We start from the raw sequence: 21,273 nt of genomic DNA on the forward strand, positions 1-21,273 counted from the left end.
CCTGGAATGTGCCTCATTCCGCCACTAACCAGCAACCCCCACACCTCTCCCCTGGGGGTTACAGACACGTGTGACACTCATAGTAAAGGCTAGGGTTACACTGAAGTACCTGGCAAGTGTGCTGCTTTCAAGGTCCCACCAATGAATGAGAACATCAGCCCAGGTCAAGCCAACAGGGCTCCCACCATGAGCAAAAGAGGAATGTAAAAGCTCTATAAGGGTTAAAGAAGGGGAAAACTCAGCCCTTTCCCCAAACCTAGCCTGGCCTTGAGTCTGTTAATGCTAAGGCTATCTCTGAGATTTGGAGCCATTGTCAGAAGGAAGGTCAGGAGCTTCAAGGCCAGATGTTCAGCTCTCAGAACAACCAAGCCAGTAGGACAGGCAGGAGAAGCGTGGGCCAGGCCAGCAGGATCCCTGCAATGCAAGAGAGATGATGTCAATTGTGGGGCTTTGAAAGTCAGCTGTAAAAGCAAGCTGCCCCTCTTTCTTTGGACTCTCAGGATGGGAAGGGCAGAATATTCAGGGTGCCTGGTCTGGGGCAAAGCTACCTAATCACCAAACGCTTTTTTGTTTTCCTCTGGGAACTCTGGAAGGCAATTTTTCCCAGTCTCTTGTGTGTAGGTGGGGCCATGTAACTGATTTCTGGCTTATGAGTCATGAGCGGAAGTCATTTCTAGGCCTGGTTCTGAAAACATTCTCCATGACCCTCTACATTTTCTCATCTACCATCTAGGGACCAGATGCAGAAGATGCAATCTAGGACTCTGAGTTACCAGAAGGTAGTGAGAACCTGAGTTCCTAATGACAGCTTGGAGCAGAACTCTACCCACTTCCCAGTGATTTAGTGAGAAATAAACCTTTATTGTGTAAAGCCATGGAAAATTGGGGATTGTTTGTTACAGCAGCTAGCATTCCTTATCCTGACTAATGTTAAACAGACAGAGTAGCAGAGGTTAAGAAGCACTGACTCTGAAGCCAGACTACTGAGCTTAGAATCCTAGCTCTTCAACTAGCTGTGCAACCTCAGGCAAGTTACTGAATCCTTCCAGTGACTGAGTTTCCCCATATGAAAAACAGAAATATTAGTAGTACCTATCACCTCACTGGGTTTTTGTAAGGCTTAAATTAATGAATTTGAACAATCATTTAGAGCAGTGCCTGGCATATGGTAAACACCATATGTTGTCTTGTTGTTAGCAGCCATCAAGTCAGTCTCCGACTCATGGTGACCCCATACACAACAGGCCTTTGTTGTGATCCAAAGTGTTTTCGTTGGCTGATCTTCAGAAGTAGATCACGAGGCCTTTCTTCCTAGTCCACCTTAGTCTGGAAGCTCTGCTGAAACCTGTTCAGCATCACAGCAATATGCAAACCTTCAGTGACAGATGGGTGGTGGCTATGCATGAGGTGCGCTGGTAGGGATTCAAACTCAAGTCTCCTGCCTAAAAGGTGAGAATTCTACCACTGAACCACCACTGCCTCAAACATTACATTTGTTGTTGTTAGGTGCCGTCGAGTCGGTTCCAACTCATAGTGACCCCAGGCACAACAGAACGAAACACTGCTGGGTCCTGTGCCATCCTTACAATCGTTGTTATGCTTGAGCTCATTGTTGCAGCCACTGTGTCAGTCCACCTCATTGAGGGTCTTCCTCTTTTCTGCTGACCCTGTACCCTGCCAAGTGTGATGCCCTTCTCCAGGGACTGATCCCTCCTGACGACATGTCCAAAGCATGTAAGACTCAGTCTCACCAACCTTGCCTCTAAGGAGAATTCTGGCCACACTTCTTCTAAGACAGGTTTGTTCCTTCTTTTGGCAGTCCGTGGTATAGTCAATATTCTTCGCCAACACCACAATTCAAAGGGGTCAACTCTTCTTCCGTCTTCCTTACTCATTGTCCAGCTTTCACATGCATATGATGTGATTGAAAATACCATGGCTTGGGTCAGGCGCACCTTAGTCTTCAGGGTGACATCTTCGCTCTTCAACACTTTGAAGAGGTCCTTTGCAGCAGATTTGCCCAATGCAATGTGTCTTTTGATTTCTTCACTGCTGCTTCCATGGCTGTTGATTGTGGATCCAAGTAAAATGAAATCCTTGACAACGTCAATCTTTTCTCTGTTTATCATGATGTTGCTCATTGGTCCAGTTGTGAGGATTTTTGTTTTCTTTATGTTGAGGTGCAATCCATACTGAAGGCTGTGGTCTTTGATCTTCATTAGTAAGTGCTTCAAGTTCTCATCACTTTCAGCAAGCAAGGTTGTGTCATCTGCATAACACAGGTTGTTAATGAGTCTTCCTCCAAACATGATGCCCCGTTCTTCTTCATGTAGTCCAGCTTCTCGTATTATTTGCTGAGCATACAGATTAAATAGGTATGGTGAAAGAATACAACCCTGACACACACCTTTCCTGACATTAAACCAATCAGTATCCCCTTGTTCTGTCCAAACAACCACCTCTTGATCTATGTAAAGGTTCCTCATGAGCACAAGTAAGTGTTCTGGAATTCCCACTCTTCACAATGTTATCCATAGTTTGTTATGATCCACACAGTCAAATGCCTTTGCATAGTCAATAAAACACAGGTAAACATCCTTCTGGTATTCTCTGCTTTCAGCCAGGATCCATCTGACATCAGCAATGATATCCCTGGTTCCATGTCCTCTTCTGAAACCGGCCTGAATTTCTGGCAGTTTCCTGTCGATACACTGCTACAGCCATTTGAATGATCTTCAGCAAAATTTTGCTTGTGTGTGATATTAATGATATTGTTCTATAATTTGCACATTCGGTTGGATCATCTTTCTCGGGAATAGGCATAAATATGGATCTCTTCCAGTCAGTTGGCCAGGAAGCTGTCTTCTATATTTCTTGGCATAGACGAGTGAGCACCTCCAGCGCTACATCTGTTTGTTGAAACATCTCAATTGATATTCCATCAATTCCTGGAGCCTTGTTTTTCGCCAGTGCCTTCAGGGCAGCTTGGACTTCTTCCTTCAGTACCATTGGTTCCTGATCATATGCCACCTCTTGAAATGGTTGAACATCGACTAATTCTGTCTGTCAGCTTGTCGTACTGTGGGGGCTTGTGTGTTGCTGTGACGCTGGAAGCTATGCCACCAGTATTCAGATGCCAGCAGGGTCACCCATGGAGGACAGGTTTCAGCTGACCTTCCAGACTAAGACACACTAGGAAGAAGGACCCGGCATTAGCTAGTGAAAACCTTATGAATAGCAGCGGAACATTGTCTGATATAGTGCTGGAAGATGAGCCCCCCAGGTTGGAAGGCACTCAGAAGATGACTGGGGAAGAGCTGCTTCCTCAAAGTAGAGTCTACCTTAATGACGTGGATGGAGTAAAGCTTTTGGGACCTTCGTTTGTTGATGTGGCATGACTCAAAATGAGAAGAAACACCTGCAAACATCCATTAATAACTGGAACTTAGAATGTACAAAGTATGAATCTAGGAAAATTGGAAATCATCAAAAGTGAAATGGAACACATAAACATCAATATCCTAGGCATTAGTGAGCTGAAGTGGACTGGTGTTGGCCATTTTGAATCAGACAATCATATAGTCTACTATGCTGGGAATGACAACTCAAAGAGCAATGGTGTTGCATTCATTGTCAAAAAGAACATTTCAAGATCTGTCCTGAAGTACAACGCTGTCAGTGATAGGATATATCCATACGCCTACAAGGAAGATCAGTTAATATGACTATTATTCAAATTTACGCATCAACCACTAGGGCCAAAGATGAAGAAATAGAAGATTTTTATCAGCTGCTGCAGTCTGAAATTGATTGAACATGCAATCAAGATGCATTGATAATTACTGGCGACTGGAATGGGAAAGTTGGAAACAAAGAAGAAGGATCAGTAGTTGGAAAATATGGTCTTGGTGAAAGAAACAATGCTGGAGATGGAATGATAGAATTTTGCAAGACCAATGACTTTTTCATTGCAAATACCTTCTTTCACCAAAATAAATGGTGGCTATAAAAAAAAAAATTTTTTTTTTTTTTTTATAAACATGGACCTCATCAGATGGAACACACAGAATCAAATTGACTACATCTGTGGAAAGAGACGATGGAAAAGTTCAATATCATCAGTCAGAACAAGGCCAGGGGCCGACTGTAGAACGGACCATTAATTGCTCATATGCAAGTTGAAGCTGAAACTGAAGAAAATCATATCAAGTCCACGAGAGCCAAAATATGACCTTAAGTATATCCCACCTGAATTCAGAGACCATCTGAAGAATAGATTTGACGCATTGAGCATTAGTGACCAAAGACCAGACGAGTTGTGGAATGACATCAAGGACATCATCCGTGAAGAAAGCAAGAGGTCACTGAAAAGACGGGAAAGAAAGAAAAGACCAAGATGGATGTCAGAGGAAACTCTGAAGCTCGCTCTTGAGCGTCGAGCAGCTAAAGCAAAAGGAAGAATTGATGAAGAAAAAGAACTGAACAGAAGATTTCAAAGGGCATCTCGAGAAGACAAATTAAAGTACTATAATGACATGTGCAAAGAGTTGCAGATGGAAAACCAAAAGGGAAGATCACGCTTGGTGTTTCTCAAGCTGAGAGAACTGAAGAAAAAATTCAGGCCTCCAGTTGCAATAGTGAAGGATTCTATGGGAAAATGTTAAATGACGCAGGAAGCATCAAAAGAAGATGGAAGGAATACACAGAGTCATTATATGAAACATCACGTAAATGTTGGTATATTGGTTTTGAAAATTTGACTTGAAGGTCTGGAAGGGCTGGGATCATATCTCTTTGGCAGTTCATTGTATCCCCAGTAAACAGCCCTGGTGGCACAATGGTTAAGCACCCTTTCAGCTGGCAGTTTGAACCCACCAGCTGCTCAGCAGGAGAAGGATGTGGCAGTCTGCTTCCGTAAAGATTATAGCCTTGGAAACCCTATGGAGCAGTTTTGCTCTGTCCTACAGGGTGGCTGAGTCAGAATCAACTCAATGGCAATAGGTTTTTTTGTTTGCTTGTTTGTTTGTTTTGTTTTTGGAATCCCCAGTGTTAATAAATGACGTGGATCCTGTCCCGGATGAGAGTTGCCTGTATCCAGGGGCTAGGAAAGTGTGCACATCTCCCCCCACCCCCACCCCCCAACATACACACTACCAGATTATAGCATCTCCCCATCCCCCACATTTCAAAGTAAAATTCTGATGTCCTGCAAAACCAGTTTATAATTATGAAATACAGATTGATGTTTAATTAATTCTAAAACATTAAAAATAGTTGTGGAAGATAGCAACTGAAACAATGAAACCCACGTGTGCCCTCTTGTGGCGTTCTGCTGCCACTGCATCAGATTGATTCGCTCCTCTTCCTGAGCCCATTGCCCTTAAGTTGTTTCAGACTCATAGTGACCCCACAAGGTTTCCAAGGCTGTAATCTTTACGGGAGCAGACTGCCACATCTGCTTGTGGGTTGGAGCCACCCACCTTTCAGTTAGCAGCTGGCTTTAACAACTCAGCCACCAGGGTTCCTTCCTCTTCTTCGAGAAGGCTCCAAAATCTACCACCCACCCCAGAAATGAGTCAATTTCGCAAACACTATTGGGAAGCCAGGCTGTACCAGGCACTATGTTAACCTCAAGGACTGGCAAAAATGAATGAGACTTGACATCCCTGCCCTCAAGTTGCTTACTGTCTGGGCTCTAATCATTCTCTCCAAATTTAATTAGCATATGGCAATATTGGCACTAAGCATGGCAAAACCATCTTGGACTTAATTTGGAAATTTTTATTCTCCTGTCTAGCTGGAAGTTGGAGGATAGGAAGAACTCCTTCATGTTAGGTTCACCAATAGAGGTCATTTTGGGAGGTGCTTTCCATTTTATCCAAAATACATTTCCTAGATTTGTCAGCCTGTTGAACTCCAGTTCGTCCATCAAAACCCCATTCAGAGTTACCACCTACTAAAAGTCCTTTCTAACCTTAGTTGATTACTCTTCTCTGTGTTCCTTCTGCACCATCTATTTGTTTATCATTTATTTGCTTATATGACTGTCTTAATTTTGCAATTCTTGTTCCCTCCATCTATAAGGCTTGTTCCACAAATATGTATACATGTGAATTCTTTTTTTATCATTTTCTTCAGATATCACCTCTTCTGGAAGTTTCTCTGACCTCTTATCCATTCTGACGCTGGATTATCCATGCATCATTCTTCCCATCTACCTTGATAATAGAAACATCACACATCGGTTGGGCACATGGCCACCCAGAATAAAGATTACATTTCTCAGCTTCCGTTGCAGCCAGGTATGGCCATGGACTAAACACTGGCCAGTGAGATGTGTGTGAAGGTATGAGGTGCCTACTTCCAGGAATACATCTACTTCTTTCATGTTTCCTTCACCCTGCTGCCTAGATGTGAAGGCTGGAGGTCTGGCTACCATCTTGAACCATGAGGATGAAGGCCACACCTTAATATGGTGGAGAGGTGAGCTGGAAGAAGCCTGGATCCTTGATAACTTCAAGCGCCACCATAATATCCTTGAACTGTTTGCTTTTGGACTTCATTTATGTGAGGGAGAAATAAACTTCCATCTTATTTAAGGAACTATTAGCTATCCCAGTAACTTTCCATTATATCATCTTATTTCTTCAGCACACTTATCATTATCTAAGTTACCTTATTTACCTTTTATTATCTATTTCCCACACTGGAACATTAAGCTCCATGAGAACAGGTGCCTGGTCTGTCTTGTTCACCACTATATCTTCAGTGCCTAGAACAATGCCTGGCACACAGTAGGCACTCAATAAATATTTGCTGTTAAATGACTTTCTCCTCTTTTAGGCTGCAAGCATCTCACAACTCAAAGTCTTAGGTCTGATTAATTTCAGCGTCCACAGTTCCTGGCACAGGGCCCGGCACATAGAAGGGGCTGAATAGATGTGTGCTGAATTGAAAATAGGAAGGAGAGAGAGCTGGGAGGGGTATGGGAAAGACAGGAGACAATGGTATACCTGAGGTGCTGGGGGCTCCGCTCATGACACCAGGAGATGGGGCACCTGTGAACACGAGCAGAAGGTGAGGGTTCCTTGGCCACGTTCCAATCACTGTGGCAGTAGCTTAAACTTGTCCGAGTTCTCCTAAATCTGGTCATCACAACCACTAACAATTCACATTTCAGAGGTGTCTGTTATTTGCCAGGCGCCTTTCTAAATGTACTTCATGTGTTTGAAACTTAACCCTTCCAATGAATTTGTAATGAAAGTATTTTCATCCCCATTAGATAGGTGAGAAGACTGAGGCTCAACAATGGTAAGTGATTTGCCAAGTTGACACAGCCAGGAAGGAGGAGAGCTGGGACTTGAACCCCAGTCTGTCTGATTCCGAAGGGGAAGTTCCATACCCACCAGTTACCCTATGACACTACACAAGGCTTTAGGTTGAGGTCTCAGTGAAGGGGCAAGGGCAGAGCCTTCTTCAAGAGGCAGGTGACTTGAGCCTGTCTACTCACTGGAAAATGGGAGTGGTAATAGTACTTAGCTCCTATAGCTGTGTGAGCATATAAATGTGATACCCTGTGATATACAGGCAGTCCCTGGGTTACAAACATCCAACTTACCTACAACCAGTAGTTATGAACCAACCCCCGTAAAGCCTGTTAAAAAATTTGAGGTACATACAATGGTTCATAATAACAAATGGTGCTGCTTTGCAACGTGCATCGAAACATTACTATATTATTATGTTAAACATGTTTTAGTGTATCTGGATGTTTTCATGCATAGAAAGGTACACTGTATACTATACACCGAGATAAACATTTCATTGACGTTGGATACGAACCATACCTAATTGTTCCAAATTACTTACAAATTTGACTTAAAGACAGACGTAGGAAGGAACAGGGGATTACCTGTATATATAATGGTTTTTGGCATGGTACCAGACACAAAGAAAGTACTATTATTATTACTTCTATTATTTTTAACATTACTGTATTCTAGTTTGTTTTGGACGGGAAAAAAAAAATGCTTTCATTCTTTTGTATTTCTTCACCCCTCCATAAAAACCATGACAGTACTGCTAACCCATGAGTGGGATGGATGAAAATTTGGGAACAAGTTGGAAAGATTTTTTAAGCGGATTTTGAAAAACACAGTCTTTCATCAAAAAGGTACTCTGCATTTAAGTGGGGCTTACGAATCGGATGTCAATGAAAAGGGGTTGAGTTATGGGCACTGGGGAGCAGGTGGGATAAGGAAAAAAAAAGTGCTTTGGAATCAGACAGAGCTGGGTTCAAGTCTAACTCCAGCCACTGGGGAGCTGGGTGATCTTGGGTGAGTCATGTAATCTCCCTGAGCCTCAGTTTCTTACCTGTAAAATGGACACAGCTATGCCTGCTTTGGGAGAGGTAAGAAACCATGGATACAGAGTGCTCAGCGTGGTCTCTGGCACACAGGAGGGCCACCACAAATGTACCTCAGGGGAAGATAGATCCCCCAGAGGCTGTACTGAGGAGGCAGAAAGGCCCTGGGCAGTTGGGCTGATGACCCTGGGCAGCTGTGGGTTAACTGTCAGCACTTGGCCAGCTGGCCCTTGTCACCAGGACTCAGTCCACTTACCTTTCCGAGTGATGGGTCCCAAATCTAGAACACGGGCTGGGTCAATGACTACTACATCGCTGAGGCGTCTACTTGTTGAGCAAGACTGTGGAGGTGGAGAGCTCCCGTTATATCAAAACTTAACCACACTGTTGCTGTCCAGACTGCCCCTGCCATGAGCAACTCTGGCCTAATAACTGGGCCCCACACACCAAACGGCCCTAACTCTGATGCCATGGTTCTCTTAATCTAGAGAATTCCCAATTTCATGCCAAACAAACCCAGCTTTGAATCTCATTTCCACTATCTTTTGCCTGTATAGTTTTAGACAAATGAGTTCATCTCTCCAAGCCTCAGTTTCCTCATCTATTAAATGGCGGTAATTATAGTACTGCCGGAAACCCTGGTGGCGTAGTGATTAAGTGCTACAGCTGCTAACCAAAAGGTTGGCAGTTCAAATCCACCAGACACTCCTTAGAAACTATGGGGCAGTTCTGCTCTGACCTAAAGGGTCAGTATGAGTTGGAATCAACTCATCAGCAACAGGGTTTTGTTTTGTTTTGTTTTTTTCCTAGTACTGCCTTGCTGTGATGATTAAAATGAAGTATGTTAGCAACACACTTACTTAGCACAGTGCACAGACACCTAGCAAGCATTCAACAAATGCCAACTATGAGGAGTCAGTACCAAATAGGGGTTAAGAGCAGGGGCACTGGGGTCAGGCTGCCTGGGGACACATCTCAGCTCTGCCGCTTTCTAGCTGTGTGACCCTTGGGCAAGTGACTTCTCTGAGCCTCAGTTTCCTCATCTGTACAATAAAAAAAAAAAACCATTGCTGACAAGTCGATTCCGACTCATAGTGACCTATAGGACAGAGTAGAACTGCCCCATAGGGTTTCCTAGGAGTGGCTGGTGGGGTCAAACTGCTGATCTTTTGGTTAGCATTCAACTCTTAACCACCAGGGCTCCCATCTGTACAATGGAGTTGATGAAATAAACTATTTAAAGGGTTATTGTGAGAATTAAATTAGATATGACATGTAAAAGTTTTAGCACAGCTCTTGACACACAAAAAGGTCTATTTTAATCATTTAAAATATGTCTGTGACAAGGAAACCTAATGAACAGGCTCCTACATCTGATCTGCCTCCTGGGGACACAAGAATGGCTTACACATGGGCTTTTAGGAGGCCTAAAGGCCATCCATCTATCCTTGCTTCCTCTCTCTCTCCCTCCCTCCCTCCATCAATCCATCTTCCCATCCATCTTTCATCTCTCCCTTCCTTCCTTCCTTCCTTCCTTCCTTCCTTCCTTCCTTCCTTCCTTCCTTCCTTCCTTCCTTCCTTCCTTCCTTCCTTCCTTCCTTCCTTCCTTCCTTCCTTCCTTCCTTCCTCCCTTCCTTTCTCCCTCCCTCCCTCCCTCCCTCCCTCCCTCCCTCCTTCCTTCCTTCCTCCTTTCCCTCCTTCCTTTCTTCTTTCCCTCCTTCCTTTCTTCTTTCCCTCCTTCTACCTATCCATCCAATCCACCCACCCATCCATCCATAATTCCAATAAGCACTTATGGAGAGCCCACCAGGTACCAGGCCCGATGCCAGGCTTTGACCAGTCCAGTCCAAAGACACACTCACCGGCTGGCACTCCTCGTTAAGGAAATCACAGAGATGAACCTCACAGTGTAGGAAAACTAGGTCATAATTGCCAGCAAACATGAACATCTGAACAGAGAACCGGCTCTCTGAGGACACCCCATTCTCCTCCACGTAGATTGTGGAATCCTGTAGATTCGGGCAGCTGGGAGGATGACAAGGGCAAGGATCTAACTTCTAGAACAGCTTGGGGGGCCTGAGGCCCTCGGCTGTACCTTTAACCTGCATCCAGTATAAAAACAGCATGAGAGAGAATGAAAGAGCCACCCAGGTCCCCTGCATCATGACAACATGGACTTTTTCTATGTCTCTGTGTTTCCTCCAATATATTATTCATAAACTTACATAGTTTAAACTATTATGGGGTCAGTCTCTGGAGGGAGACAGACTGGCTTCAAATTCCAGCCCTGCCCACCTTCTAGCTAAGTCATAACGAACAAATTACCCAACCTTGCTGAGCCTGAATTTTCTTAACTGTAAAGTGGAGACAGTAACATCCACCTCATAGCATTGATGTGAGCGTTTAATGAAATAATCCATGTCTATTAACTTGGTACACTAAGCTCAGTGATAGATATTAGTATTTTTAGTATGATTTAAATAATAACCTAGAAATACGCATTTTTTTCTTTTGTCAGTTAATTATATTTAATAATATTGTGTCCCACAACATTTACCATATTATTTCCATGTTGATAGGTGCTAAAATCTGCATAATATTCTTTCATAACTTAATCTCCTATTTTCAAACAATGAATCCGTTGCCAAAGGCATAAAGGATACCCAAATGAAAAACAATTCGCATTTCTTTCCCCTGCCCATCTCTTTTATATTAATGCCTTAGAATAAAATCTCAGGAGTGATACTCCTGGGTCAAGGGATATGGTCATGATATGCAACACCAAATTAATTTTCCAAAAAGAGATAAACCAATTTACACAACTGCCAGATATGCATAAAGTGAATGTTCCCCACCTCCCCCAAAACCTAGTTAAGGCAAAAATATGACCCCGAAGTTACCCAGTACCTGTTTCTGATGATGAAATATTTCACAGGGTCAGCCTTGTCTTTCGTGGGTGTGGCATAACAGTTCCTCAACAACAGGTTAAACCGGGAGGTGTCCCCTCTATCCAAGATGGCGCCCACATAGAGTATGGATTCAACAGACAGCACAGCCACATCTCCTTCGTAAGGAGACGTGTAGTTCTGGTCTTGGAAAAGTGCCATCCTGACAACGAACTCTCCTTTCCCGTCCAGACTGATGTTCAGAGAACTGAGAAAAGGAAAGTCATGAGAGTGGAAATACCAGGTCATAACCAGAGGGAGCAAAATAAATCAAGCTCCACACTTGCAGAAGGTCATAGAAGAAAGGAACATCTTTGCTGTGTGAATGAACTATTTAGTCATTCATTTAAACTGAGCATCTGCTAGCTTCTACTAAACTAAGGAGGCCTGGTGGCACAGTGGTTAAGGGCTCAGCTATTAACCGAAAGGGTCAGTGGTTCGCACCCATTAGCCTCTCCGAGGGAGAAAGATGCAACAATCTGCTCCAGTAAAGGTTACAGCCTGAAAACACTATGGGGCAGTTCTACTCAGCCCTGTAGGGTCACCAGAATCAACTTGGCAGCAGCAGGTTTTTTGGGAGGCACTAAACTTGAGGAACACAGACAGAGTCTGTCTCCATGATTTCTGTCAATCCTCCTGGCATTGCAGGTCAAACCTGTCTCTATCACTTAAAGAGGAACTTGAAGTGCAGACCTTGTCGTCTTCTCTGTAGAATGGGGCTTAGAATTAGTTTTGTGGGTGCACAATTTATTTTTAGCAGCAGATCTCTTCTCTCCACCTCCATAATCTTCAGTGAGACACCAATTTTAACAAGACAAAAAAACAAAACCCAGACCGCTTGCCCTTGAGTCCTACTCTGACTCATGGCAACCCCATATGTTTCAGGGGAGAACTCCACTCCATAGGGTTTTCAATAACTGTGAGCCTTCAGGAGTAGATTGCCAGACCTTTCTCCCGAGGATTCTCTGGGTGGATTCGAATCGCTAACCTCTTGGTTAGTAGCCAAGCGCTTAACGGTTTACGCCACCCGGGGACTCTTTTAACAAGATCGATGGCTTTAATTATTATTTTTTTAATGAACTTTGGGCCCCAACACAATACAGTCTGAAAACCAGAGAACTGGAAAATGTCTAAGGATCCTTCTGATCCTGCCACTCCCTGAGTCCAGAAGACAATGAGGGGATGGGAGGGTCACCCTGGATTTCTCCATTTCTGACATCCCAGAAAGTCCCTTGGAAAGTCTAGGAATGAGAAGTAATTCATTCAGCTCCAAGCACCGGAGGTACAGCAGTGAACAAAACAGACAAAAATCCTTGCCCACATGGACTTCCCTCCAAGTTGTCATTTGGTTCTATTTCTGGTGTGGGTGGGGGTGCTGTTTATCCAATCTAATCATTTTCTTAAAAGCAGGATGCAGGATATTCTGTTCTGGGCTTAAATTCTACATCTGCAGGGAAGCCCTCTCACCCCCACCATCCCCAATCCCAAATTTAGGTCAGGAAGTCTTGTTCCCAAAGCACCCCATGTTTTTCTTGCATAGCATTTATCTCACTTGTAAATGATTATTGGTGTAATTAGCTGTTTAATGCCTTCATCCCCGAGATGAATGTACTTGTCCTGTATATTGGTCCCATAGCACATTTAATAAACACTGTCGCGTATTGCTGCATGGCGTCGTAATGATAATCGTTAATGTTCACATATTATTCTACGTCTGCTTTGTTCGTGCTGAACATCCTCAATATACAATCAACAAATGTTTGTGGAATGATTGATTGAATAAGTGACAGGAGGTTGGGAACATCTCAAGAGTATCCCAAACTGTGCTTGAAGTGGGTGTGATCAATGTCACAGTTACAGGTCAAAGGCCAAGGGTCAATGCTGTACCTGACGATGGGCTGCAGGGCAGTCTGGAGGCTGACTTTCATGTCCAGTGGGTAGGCGCACTGGAAGTTGACGTAGAGGATGGTGTCTCTGATGATGAAATTGTTGACCAAGGAGAATGTGTTTTGGTAGATTGCATGGGTTTGGTTTCTCTTTGGCAGAAAAATAAAAGCACGTATATGTTCACATGAGTGTGCGCGCAGATGTATCTCAGTCTCGGATGTTTCTGGCTCGAGAACCAGCGCTCTCAACCTTTCTGCCACCCTGCCTGTTGATCTCAAGGAGGTCAATGGGACTCCCTACCCAATGGCACTGACTCTTTATAGGGAAGGGAGTGAGGACCTGGATCAAAAGGTAGGACAATAAATTTCTGACACTGGGGAAGAGTGAGGAACCACTGCACTTGCTCCTCTATTGACCCCTTCCAAATCATCTCTAATTAAAATAATCATAATTATAGCTTATAGTCACTGAGCTCAAGTGTCAGACCTGTCCTAAGCTCTTTATGCCGACCACCATGTTTAATCTCACATAATTCTAGAGGACCAAAATGCTAAGTGATTTACCCAAGTCTTACAGCTCCTCAGCGGGAGAGCCCCAGCAGCCCCCACCCACCCTTCTGCCAGCAATGCTTTGAATACCACTCACCTCCAGGATGTTTCCGCAGGCACCAGCCTGTGCAGGGCTGGTCACAGATATCCAGTTCCTTTCCTCCGTTTGCATGATACTGCTGCAATTCCGGTCCCGCAGGTAGGCACTGACCTCCTCCCCAAAACCCAGGCCTTCCAGCCGACACCTGTCCAGTGATACCTTGATCTCTTTGGCCCCACAGTCCAGCTGAGGCTGTAAACTCTGGATATCTGGAAAGCCAAGAGGGGGTAAGGGGTGTGGACAGGGGTCTGGAAGCAGTGGGATGAGCCCACATTCTCTTCTCTTTGGCAAAACCACTGTGCCCACACGGAGATGGGTAAACTGGAAGGGGTCTGGGACCCAGATAGTATTTGCACCTTGCCTGGTGCCTAGGTGAGGTTGGCAAAGAAGCCTCTGGTCCAAGATTTCCAAGCATACCGTATGTATAGACTTGGCTAGGGTTTTTGTGCCTGGTCCCTCTTGGGATCTTTCTAGTCTGCATTTCAGACTAGACTCAAAGTTAGCTACATATTACTCCTACTTCCTGTATTTGTGAAGCCAGCTTACCTGACCAGGTTCAGATCTATTCTGTTCATTCATTCTTTCAAACATTTATTCCACAAATATGTCTTGAAGATGTACTATCTTCCAGGCACTGTCCTAGGCACTGAGGATACAGCACTTACCAAAATCGACAAAATCTCAACCCATATGAAACTTATATTCTGATAGGGGAGACAGTAAACAAATAGAAATATAATTTAATGCATTCATGGATGCTTTGATTCAACATACACCTACCACCTTCTCCATGTGCTAGGCTCATTCAGCACAAAAATAAGTAAAGTATGGACTGTGCCCATGAGAATTCCTTGGTCTTGTGTAAAAACTCACATACCAGCAGCTTATTGCAATTCACTGTGATGAAAGTACTAATAGAAGTATGTTCGGGGTGGGGAAGAGCATGCACCAGAAGACACATATAAGTCTGTTGGCTGAGTCAGAGCAAGATTCATAAAAGCTGGAGCTTGGTAAGTGGGTAGGAGTTTTGAAGATGAATAAGGCAAGTGAAGACATTCCAGGCTCAGGGAACTGCAGAGGCAAGGGTATGGAGGTGTTGGTGAGAGGATGGTGTGTTTGTAGGTCAGAGAGCACAGAGTTCAGAGGCACATGAACTTAGAATGGGTGGGACAGAGCTGTGGGAGATGCAGAAGTAAGCAAAAGCCAGATCATAAAGGGATTGTGTCTGGAAAACGATGGGGACCCACTGAACAGCTACTGTCAGCCGAGAAGATCTGCCAAGGGTACCAGATACAGGTGAGCTTCCTTAAAATCCAACGTCTGAATCTGACCCTCTGAGGTCTCATCCACCCAATAAGCTACTATGTGGCAAATCCAGGACCGGAGGGGAGGCTGTCTGTGACCCTAACGTAAAGCTTCTGCAAACATTTGAACTCATCTCCCACACTGGCAGAGTCCTTGTCCCCAGTGCCTTTGACTTTCTCTTATGGGTCAAGCCCATTCATGCCCAAGCCCTTGCCCATGGCCTTGGTTTCAGCTGCTGGTCTGGCTCTTTTTTCCGTCCCTGCCCTCTCATCCTTGCAACTCCACTGGCTTCGTATCATCTGGAATTGAGAACCAAGTTCCCTTGACCTTAGTTCCATGTCTCCGACTTTGGTCCATACCTTGTCTTGACCCTCTGAAGCTCCCTCCCTCCTGCCCACCCCCCAGGCCCTGCCCACCCAGGACAGAGCCACAGCACTGCCTCCCTGCCTACCCAGGAAGGCAGCCACAGCACTGCTCCCCTGCCTGGGCCTTGCCAAACTACTCACCAGAGTTGTTGAGGTCCTCCCTGCAGAAACAGGCCCAGACACCATTGACCAAGCGGCACTCCTCCTCGGAGCGGCAGGACTCCTCACACTTGTCCACCACAGTGGAGGGGTCTGGTTGTATCAGGGAGGAGGCATGGAGAGAGAAGACCAGGGTGCAGAGAAGGCAGGACTTGAGGTCACTAAGTCCAACCTTCTCATTCTCCCAAAGCCCAGAAATCTTTCCCAAGATTGCATGACAATTAGTAGAAGGGCCAAGTCTCAAACTCAGACTTCCTGACCCCCCATCCAGTAGAGTAAGTGAAATCCCAAAGCTGCCATCTTAATGATGACCACGTGCCAAGCACTATTCTAAGGACTGTCCATGGGTTAGCTCATTCAATTCTCACTGTAACAATATGAGAGAGTGTAACAGAGTGATTAAGCACATGGATGCTGTGACTAGATTGCGTAGATTCAAATCCCAGCTCTGCTGGATTCCAGCTCTGTGATGCTGGGAGAGCTACTTAACTTCTCTGTGCCCCAGATTACTCATCTGGGATAATTACAGCACCTATCTCATGAAGTTGGTGGGATGATTAAATTAGGTAACATGTCTCAAGTGCTTCAGATGATAGCAGGGACATCATAAGCACCATGTAATACCTGTTATTTTTGCCATTACCCATTTTTCAGATCAGAAAACTGAGGCTCAGAGAGGTAAATTAAACTTCCCAAAATGAAACAGGAATCCAAAAGAGCTTGAGTTCAATATCATACCATACAATATTTATAAATCAGTTTCACCCTTGAATCTGAGCTTCTGGCCTCACTTGAAGTGTTGGAAGACCTCGCAACCCTTGGGTTATACTCACCTTGGACAGAAACTGGTGAGCTGACCTGACATGTTTTGTGTAGTCTACTCTTAGCCTGGATCCCTGGTGGCGTGGTGGTTAAGAACTCAGGCTGCTAACCAAAAGGTCAGCAGTTCAAATCCACCAGCTACTCCTTGGAAATCCTATGGGGCAGTTCTACCCTGTCCTATAGGGTGGCTATGAGTTGGAATCAGATAGATGGCATGAGTTCGTTTTTTAATTTTTGACTCTTGCTCTGCTCCACTCAAGCCCTACTGACCCCTGGGCATTTCACTGGGTGGTCCTGCCTATAGCTGCCCCCAGGCCTCTGCTGCTTACCTGTGCAATATCTCAGATCACAGCCGGGTGTGCCCTCCAACTGATACACGTAGTACCCACCAGGGCAGGCTTTCACTGACACCTCCGTCTTCCAGAGGCAGCAATTGTCACTCCAGTGGGCACAAGCAGTGTGGTTGACAATGCCCTCCTCGAGGGTGGGGTGGGTCCCATTCAGCCACAGGGGAGCAGCCGTCTGGCACCGGAACACCGGGACACAGGTCTCCGGTATCTGGACTCCCCCTTCGCCCACAAAACGGTACCAGCCTTGCAGGTCCTGATCACACAGCAGGGTACCTTCTGTGTTTTCGGTGCTTCTGGAGGGTTCATCCAACAAGGTGTAATTCTGGCAGGGATCAAAACAGAGGTGGGCCTCTGGGGTGCCAGGGGCTCCACAATCCAAGTCCAACCCGTAAGAACTGGGTTCAGCAGGGTTTCTGAAACCTGGAAAAGTGACAGAGTGTGCTTGCATTAACTGAACAACCCCAAAGCCTACAGGGCTTTTATCCCCCTCTCACACACATTATTTTGAATATGCTAAGGGAAACCCTGGTGGCATAGTGATTAAGAGCTACTAGTGGTTAAGAGCTACAGTTGCTAACCGAAAGGTCTGTAGTTCGAATCTCCCAGGTGCTCCATGGAAACCCTATGGGGCAGTTCTACTCTGTCTCATAGGGTCGCTATGATTTGAAATCGACTTGATGGCAGTGGGTTTTGTTTTGTTTTTTAAGGATCTTAAGTAGAGGGTAGGAAACCCTGGTGGCGTAGCGGTAAAGTGCTATAGTGGCTAACCAAAAGGTCGGCAGTTCGAATCCACCAGGCCCTCCTTGAAAACTCTGTGGGCAGTTCTACTCTGTCCTATAGGGTTGCTATGAGTCAGAATCAACCTGAGGGCAACGGGTTTGGTTTTTAAGTGGAGAGTCACCTAAAAAGAGGAAGACCCTCAACGAGATGGATTGACACGTGGCTGCAACAACGGGCTTAAGCACAACAATGGTCATGAGAATGGAGAAGTGTTTTGTTCTATAGGCATATGTAGGTCGCTATGAGTCGGAACTGACTCAAAGGCACCTAACAACAACAACAACAACAACAACAACAACAACAAGGGCCCTAAACTGAATCCCTGTGTTGTGCAAATGGTTAAGCACTTGGCTACTGGCTATTAATGGAAAGCTGGTGGTTCTAACCCACCTAGAGGCACCTCAGATGAAAGGCCTGGCAATCTGCTTCCCAAAGGTCACAGTCATGAAAACCCTATGGAGCACAGTTCCACTCTGCACAGATAGGGTCGCCATGAGTCAGAATTGACTGGATAGCAACTGGTACTGGTGGTAAGGACCCTAATGAGGACAACAGCCACCAAAAAACCAATGAGGACAATAGCCACACAATCCATTAGTTAATTATCAAACTATATCACCTTGGGGTCACAATCATCAATATGGGCTTTGGGTAGTATTTTATAAGCATTAAAGCCATAAAGGGCACAACTCTGCACAACCCCAGGGGACATCATTCACATTGAGCTTGCAAATGGCGCCCCCAGGAGTGTGCCCTGCTCCCTGTTTGAACATACATGGCAGCCAGCTTGACCTGCCTATCCCATACTTGTATTTCCCATTATAAGGGTAATACAGGCTCATTGGAAAAAACCCCAAGTGTCATTAAAATAAATAAAGTAGAAATGAAAGTTACCATAATCCCATCCGAACCCAAGTAACCATAAATTTCTTGTATAGCCTTTTGACTCTTGCTATAAAAAAATTTTTTTTTTTTTTTTTTTAAAAAAATACACATATTTAAAATCTAGGCTATTAAAAAAAAAAAAAAAAAACGGGCTGAGTGCTAACACAGCTTCTTTTTACCACTCGAGTTTTTGCTTAATATGTTGTAGACATTTTTTAATATCTGTAGGTAAAGATCTAGTACGGGATTTCTCAACCTGGGCGCTATTGGCGTTTTAGACTACATAAATCTTTATTGTTGGAGGCTGTCTCGTACACTGTAGGATGTTCAGCAGCATCTCTGGCCTCCACTCACTAGATTCCAGTAATACCACATTCCACCTCCAGTCTTGATGACCAACATTGCCAAACGTCCCCTGGGGAGCAAAATCGCCCCTAGTCGTGAACCATTGATCTAACAGAGTCATTTTCTAAGTGCTTATCTTCTGGGGGGTGGGGTTAAGAGCTTCGGGGACTGTGATACACCATTTTCAAGGCATGAAGAAACAGAAGTGAAGGGAAAGATCACAGGTGTTGAGGCTGGGCAAGCCGGGTTTGAGTCCAGCTCCACACCTGCTAGCTGAGTGACCTTGGCCAAGGATTTGCCTCCCCTGAGACTCATCTGCAAAACAACACCTGTGAGCACCAGGCTCCAAACTTCACCCATTCCCATGCCCTGGGTCATAATGTCTGCCACATCTGTGTCTCCTTGTCCTGTTACTTACTTACCATGTTTCTTTCAATGATTCTCTTTTAAAATGTTTCATCCTAAGAAATAACATCTGTGAAACCACAGACATGATGTACGAGTTATATATTTTTTTCTATTACACATGAAAATAACTGTATCACCATGAATTTTTTTTAAAGCTTACCCATGCACCCCTAGAGTCATCTTGGGCTATGTATGCCCCATTTGGGGAAATACAGTCTTAAAGGGTTGTTAGAGAATTAAAGGAGATAATACGTGTAAAATGCCAAGCAAAACACCTGGGTCATAGTAAGAATTCCAGCTAGTTCTGTTTTTTTGGTTTGGATTTGTTGAAGCATGTGGTACCTGAACGATGGTCTGAGACCACAGACATGGTATCAAAGAATAGGCAAATCCACAGAGATGGGAAGCGGATTTGTGGTTGCCAGAGGTTGGGAGGAAGGGGGCCATGGTCGGAGGGAGGTGACTGTTTAATGGGTCCAGGGTTTCTATTTGGATGGATGGGAAAGTTCTAGAACTAGATAGCGGTGATGGTTGTACAGTACCATGAATGTACATAATGCCATGGAATTGTACACTTTAAAATGGTTAAAAGGGTAAGTTTCATGTTATGTGTATTTTACCACAACAAAAAAGAGAGAGAGGTTTTCAAGCCTTGCTCATGTATGTGCTTACACTAAGGAACGGAGTCTCGACACATGTTGTTTTTGGGAGATGTCCTGCACGCTCTGTACTTTCCCACCAGAGGTCGTGAGCTCAAATACCCCACCCCTCACAGGTGACATGTGCAGAAACTTTTTCCCTGGTGTCAAGCCCAAGAAGACTTTGCGGAAGCATCTAAGATGCCCGAATCCTAGAAGATCTGTGGAAAGGCTGTAGAGAGATCATCCAATCTAGTCCTTTCATTTTACAGATGAGCAAACGGATACCCAGGAAGGGGAAGGCACTTGCCAAGACAAGAGGACAGGGTGACTGAGAGAGGAATGCAACCAAATCTTTTGATTCTCAGTCTTTTGCCACTTACCATGATTCATTTATTAATCTTCTCTAACCCAGGCTTTCCAACCTTCCCTACACCTGAGCAGAGGAAATTAATGTTATCAGCTCCCACCGCCCCTGGAGGGTGATTTCTGATTTGGCCCTTGACTCTTTGAGGAATTACGACTTGTCCTGGTTCCTACCACTGCATTCCTCATGACCTCTAGCTTCTCAGTCTCAGCTGTTGACAAACCCCTTTCTCTCACTGACCCTGAATCTCCTTCTCTGCACCTTCCCCCTCACTCCACAGGTCTTGCTGGGCACCTGAGATGCCCTGATGAGCACAACACTCACCTGGCTGCTCTGCAGATGCCAAGGTCAGAAGGCAGGAGGCCAAGGCCAACCACAGGAGTCCAGAGCCTGCCATCCTTGGCATACGCTGAGGCGTGCAGATCACTCAACAGTGTGCAGACTCTCCAGGCAGCTATGGGAAGGGAAAGACCAATTAGGATCAGGGCGGCGACCTCTGGATGTGAGGGTGGGAAGGGAGCTCACATCAGTGTAGCACCTACTCTGTGCCACGCCTTGTACTAAGCCCCTTATGCACCTCGTCTCATTTAAGCTCTCTGATAAAATATTCATGATATTCCTACCTACAAGGAAAGTACTATTATCGCCACCATTTTATAGATGAAGAAGCTAAGACTGAGAGAACATTCATCTAATAAATATTTACTGTACCTCTCCTACATGCAGGTACTGTGCTAGAAGTTAAATAGCTTGCCTAAGGCCAAAGGCCATGTTTTCAGAAACAAAAGCTGTGATGTTTTCCATGAATGGCTGTATTGTTTTAAAGCAGGCATGACTTAGAGAAAGGAAGTAGAAGGTAGGAGACTGGCCAAAGGGGTGAAGTGGACAGCAAGAAAACCTAAGGCAAGCTTGGAGCAGGCCAGTACTGTGGGATGCCCTAGAAGGTCCTCAGGATGGTTCTTGCTTGGGTGTGAAGTAAAGGCTCTCTGGAGATTAGATGGAGG

General features: G+C 44.9%; 1 protein-coding gene across 3 annotated transcripts; it reads right to left on the bottom strand.

The window, feature by feature from the left end:
• Positions 1 to 355: 355 nt before the first annotated feature.
• On the bottom strand, positions 356 to 21,006 carry GP2 (glycoprotein 2). Of its 3 annotated transcripts, none has more exons than XM_023558808.2 (10): positions 20,599 to 21,006; positions 16,767 to 16,780; positions 15,657 to 15,767; positions 13,843 to 14,054; positions 13,198 to 13,346; positions 11,273 to 11,518; positions 10,228 to 10,390; positions 8,622 to 8,706; positions 7,014 to 7,058; positions 356 to 414 (listed from the first exon to the last, which is right to left on the bottom strand). In XM_023558808.2, the coding sequence occupies exons 1-10, from the start codon at positions 20,673 to 20,675 to the stop codon at positions 356 to 358; spliced, it is 1,161 nt and encodes a 386-aa protein (XP_023414576.2). In that variant the 5' UTR covers positions 20,676 to 21,006. The 3 variants fall into 3 exon arrangements, with proteins under 3 accessions (XP_023414576.2, XP_003418851.3, XP_010596728.2); XM_003418803.4 differs by lacking the exon at positions 16,767 to 16,780 and adding an exon at positions 16,826 to 17,266 and having other exon boundaries at positions 20,594 to 21,006; XM_010598426.3 differs by lacking the exon at positions 16,767 to 16,780 and having other exon boundaries at positions 20,594 to 21,006.
• Positions 21,007 to 21,273: the final 267 nt, after the last annotated feature.

This window comes from Loxodonta africana, chromosome 12, assembly GCF_030014295.1.
Source record: "Loxodonta africana isolate mLoxAfr1 chromosome 12, mLoxAfr1.hap2, whole genome shotgun sequence".
Lineage (NCBI taxonomy): Eukaryota > Metazoa > Chordata > Mammalia > Proboscidea > Elephantidae > Loxodonta > Loxodonta africana.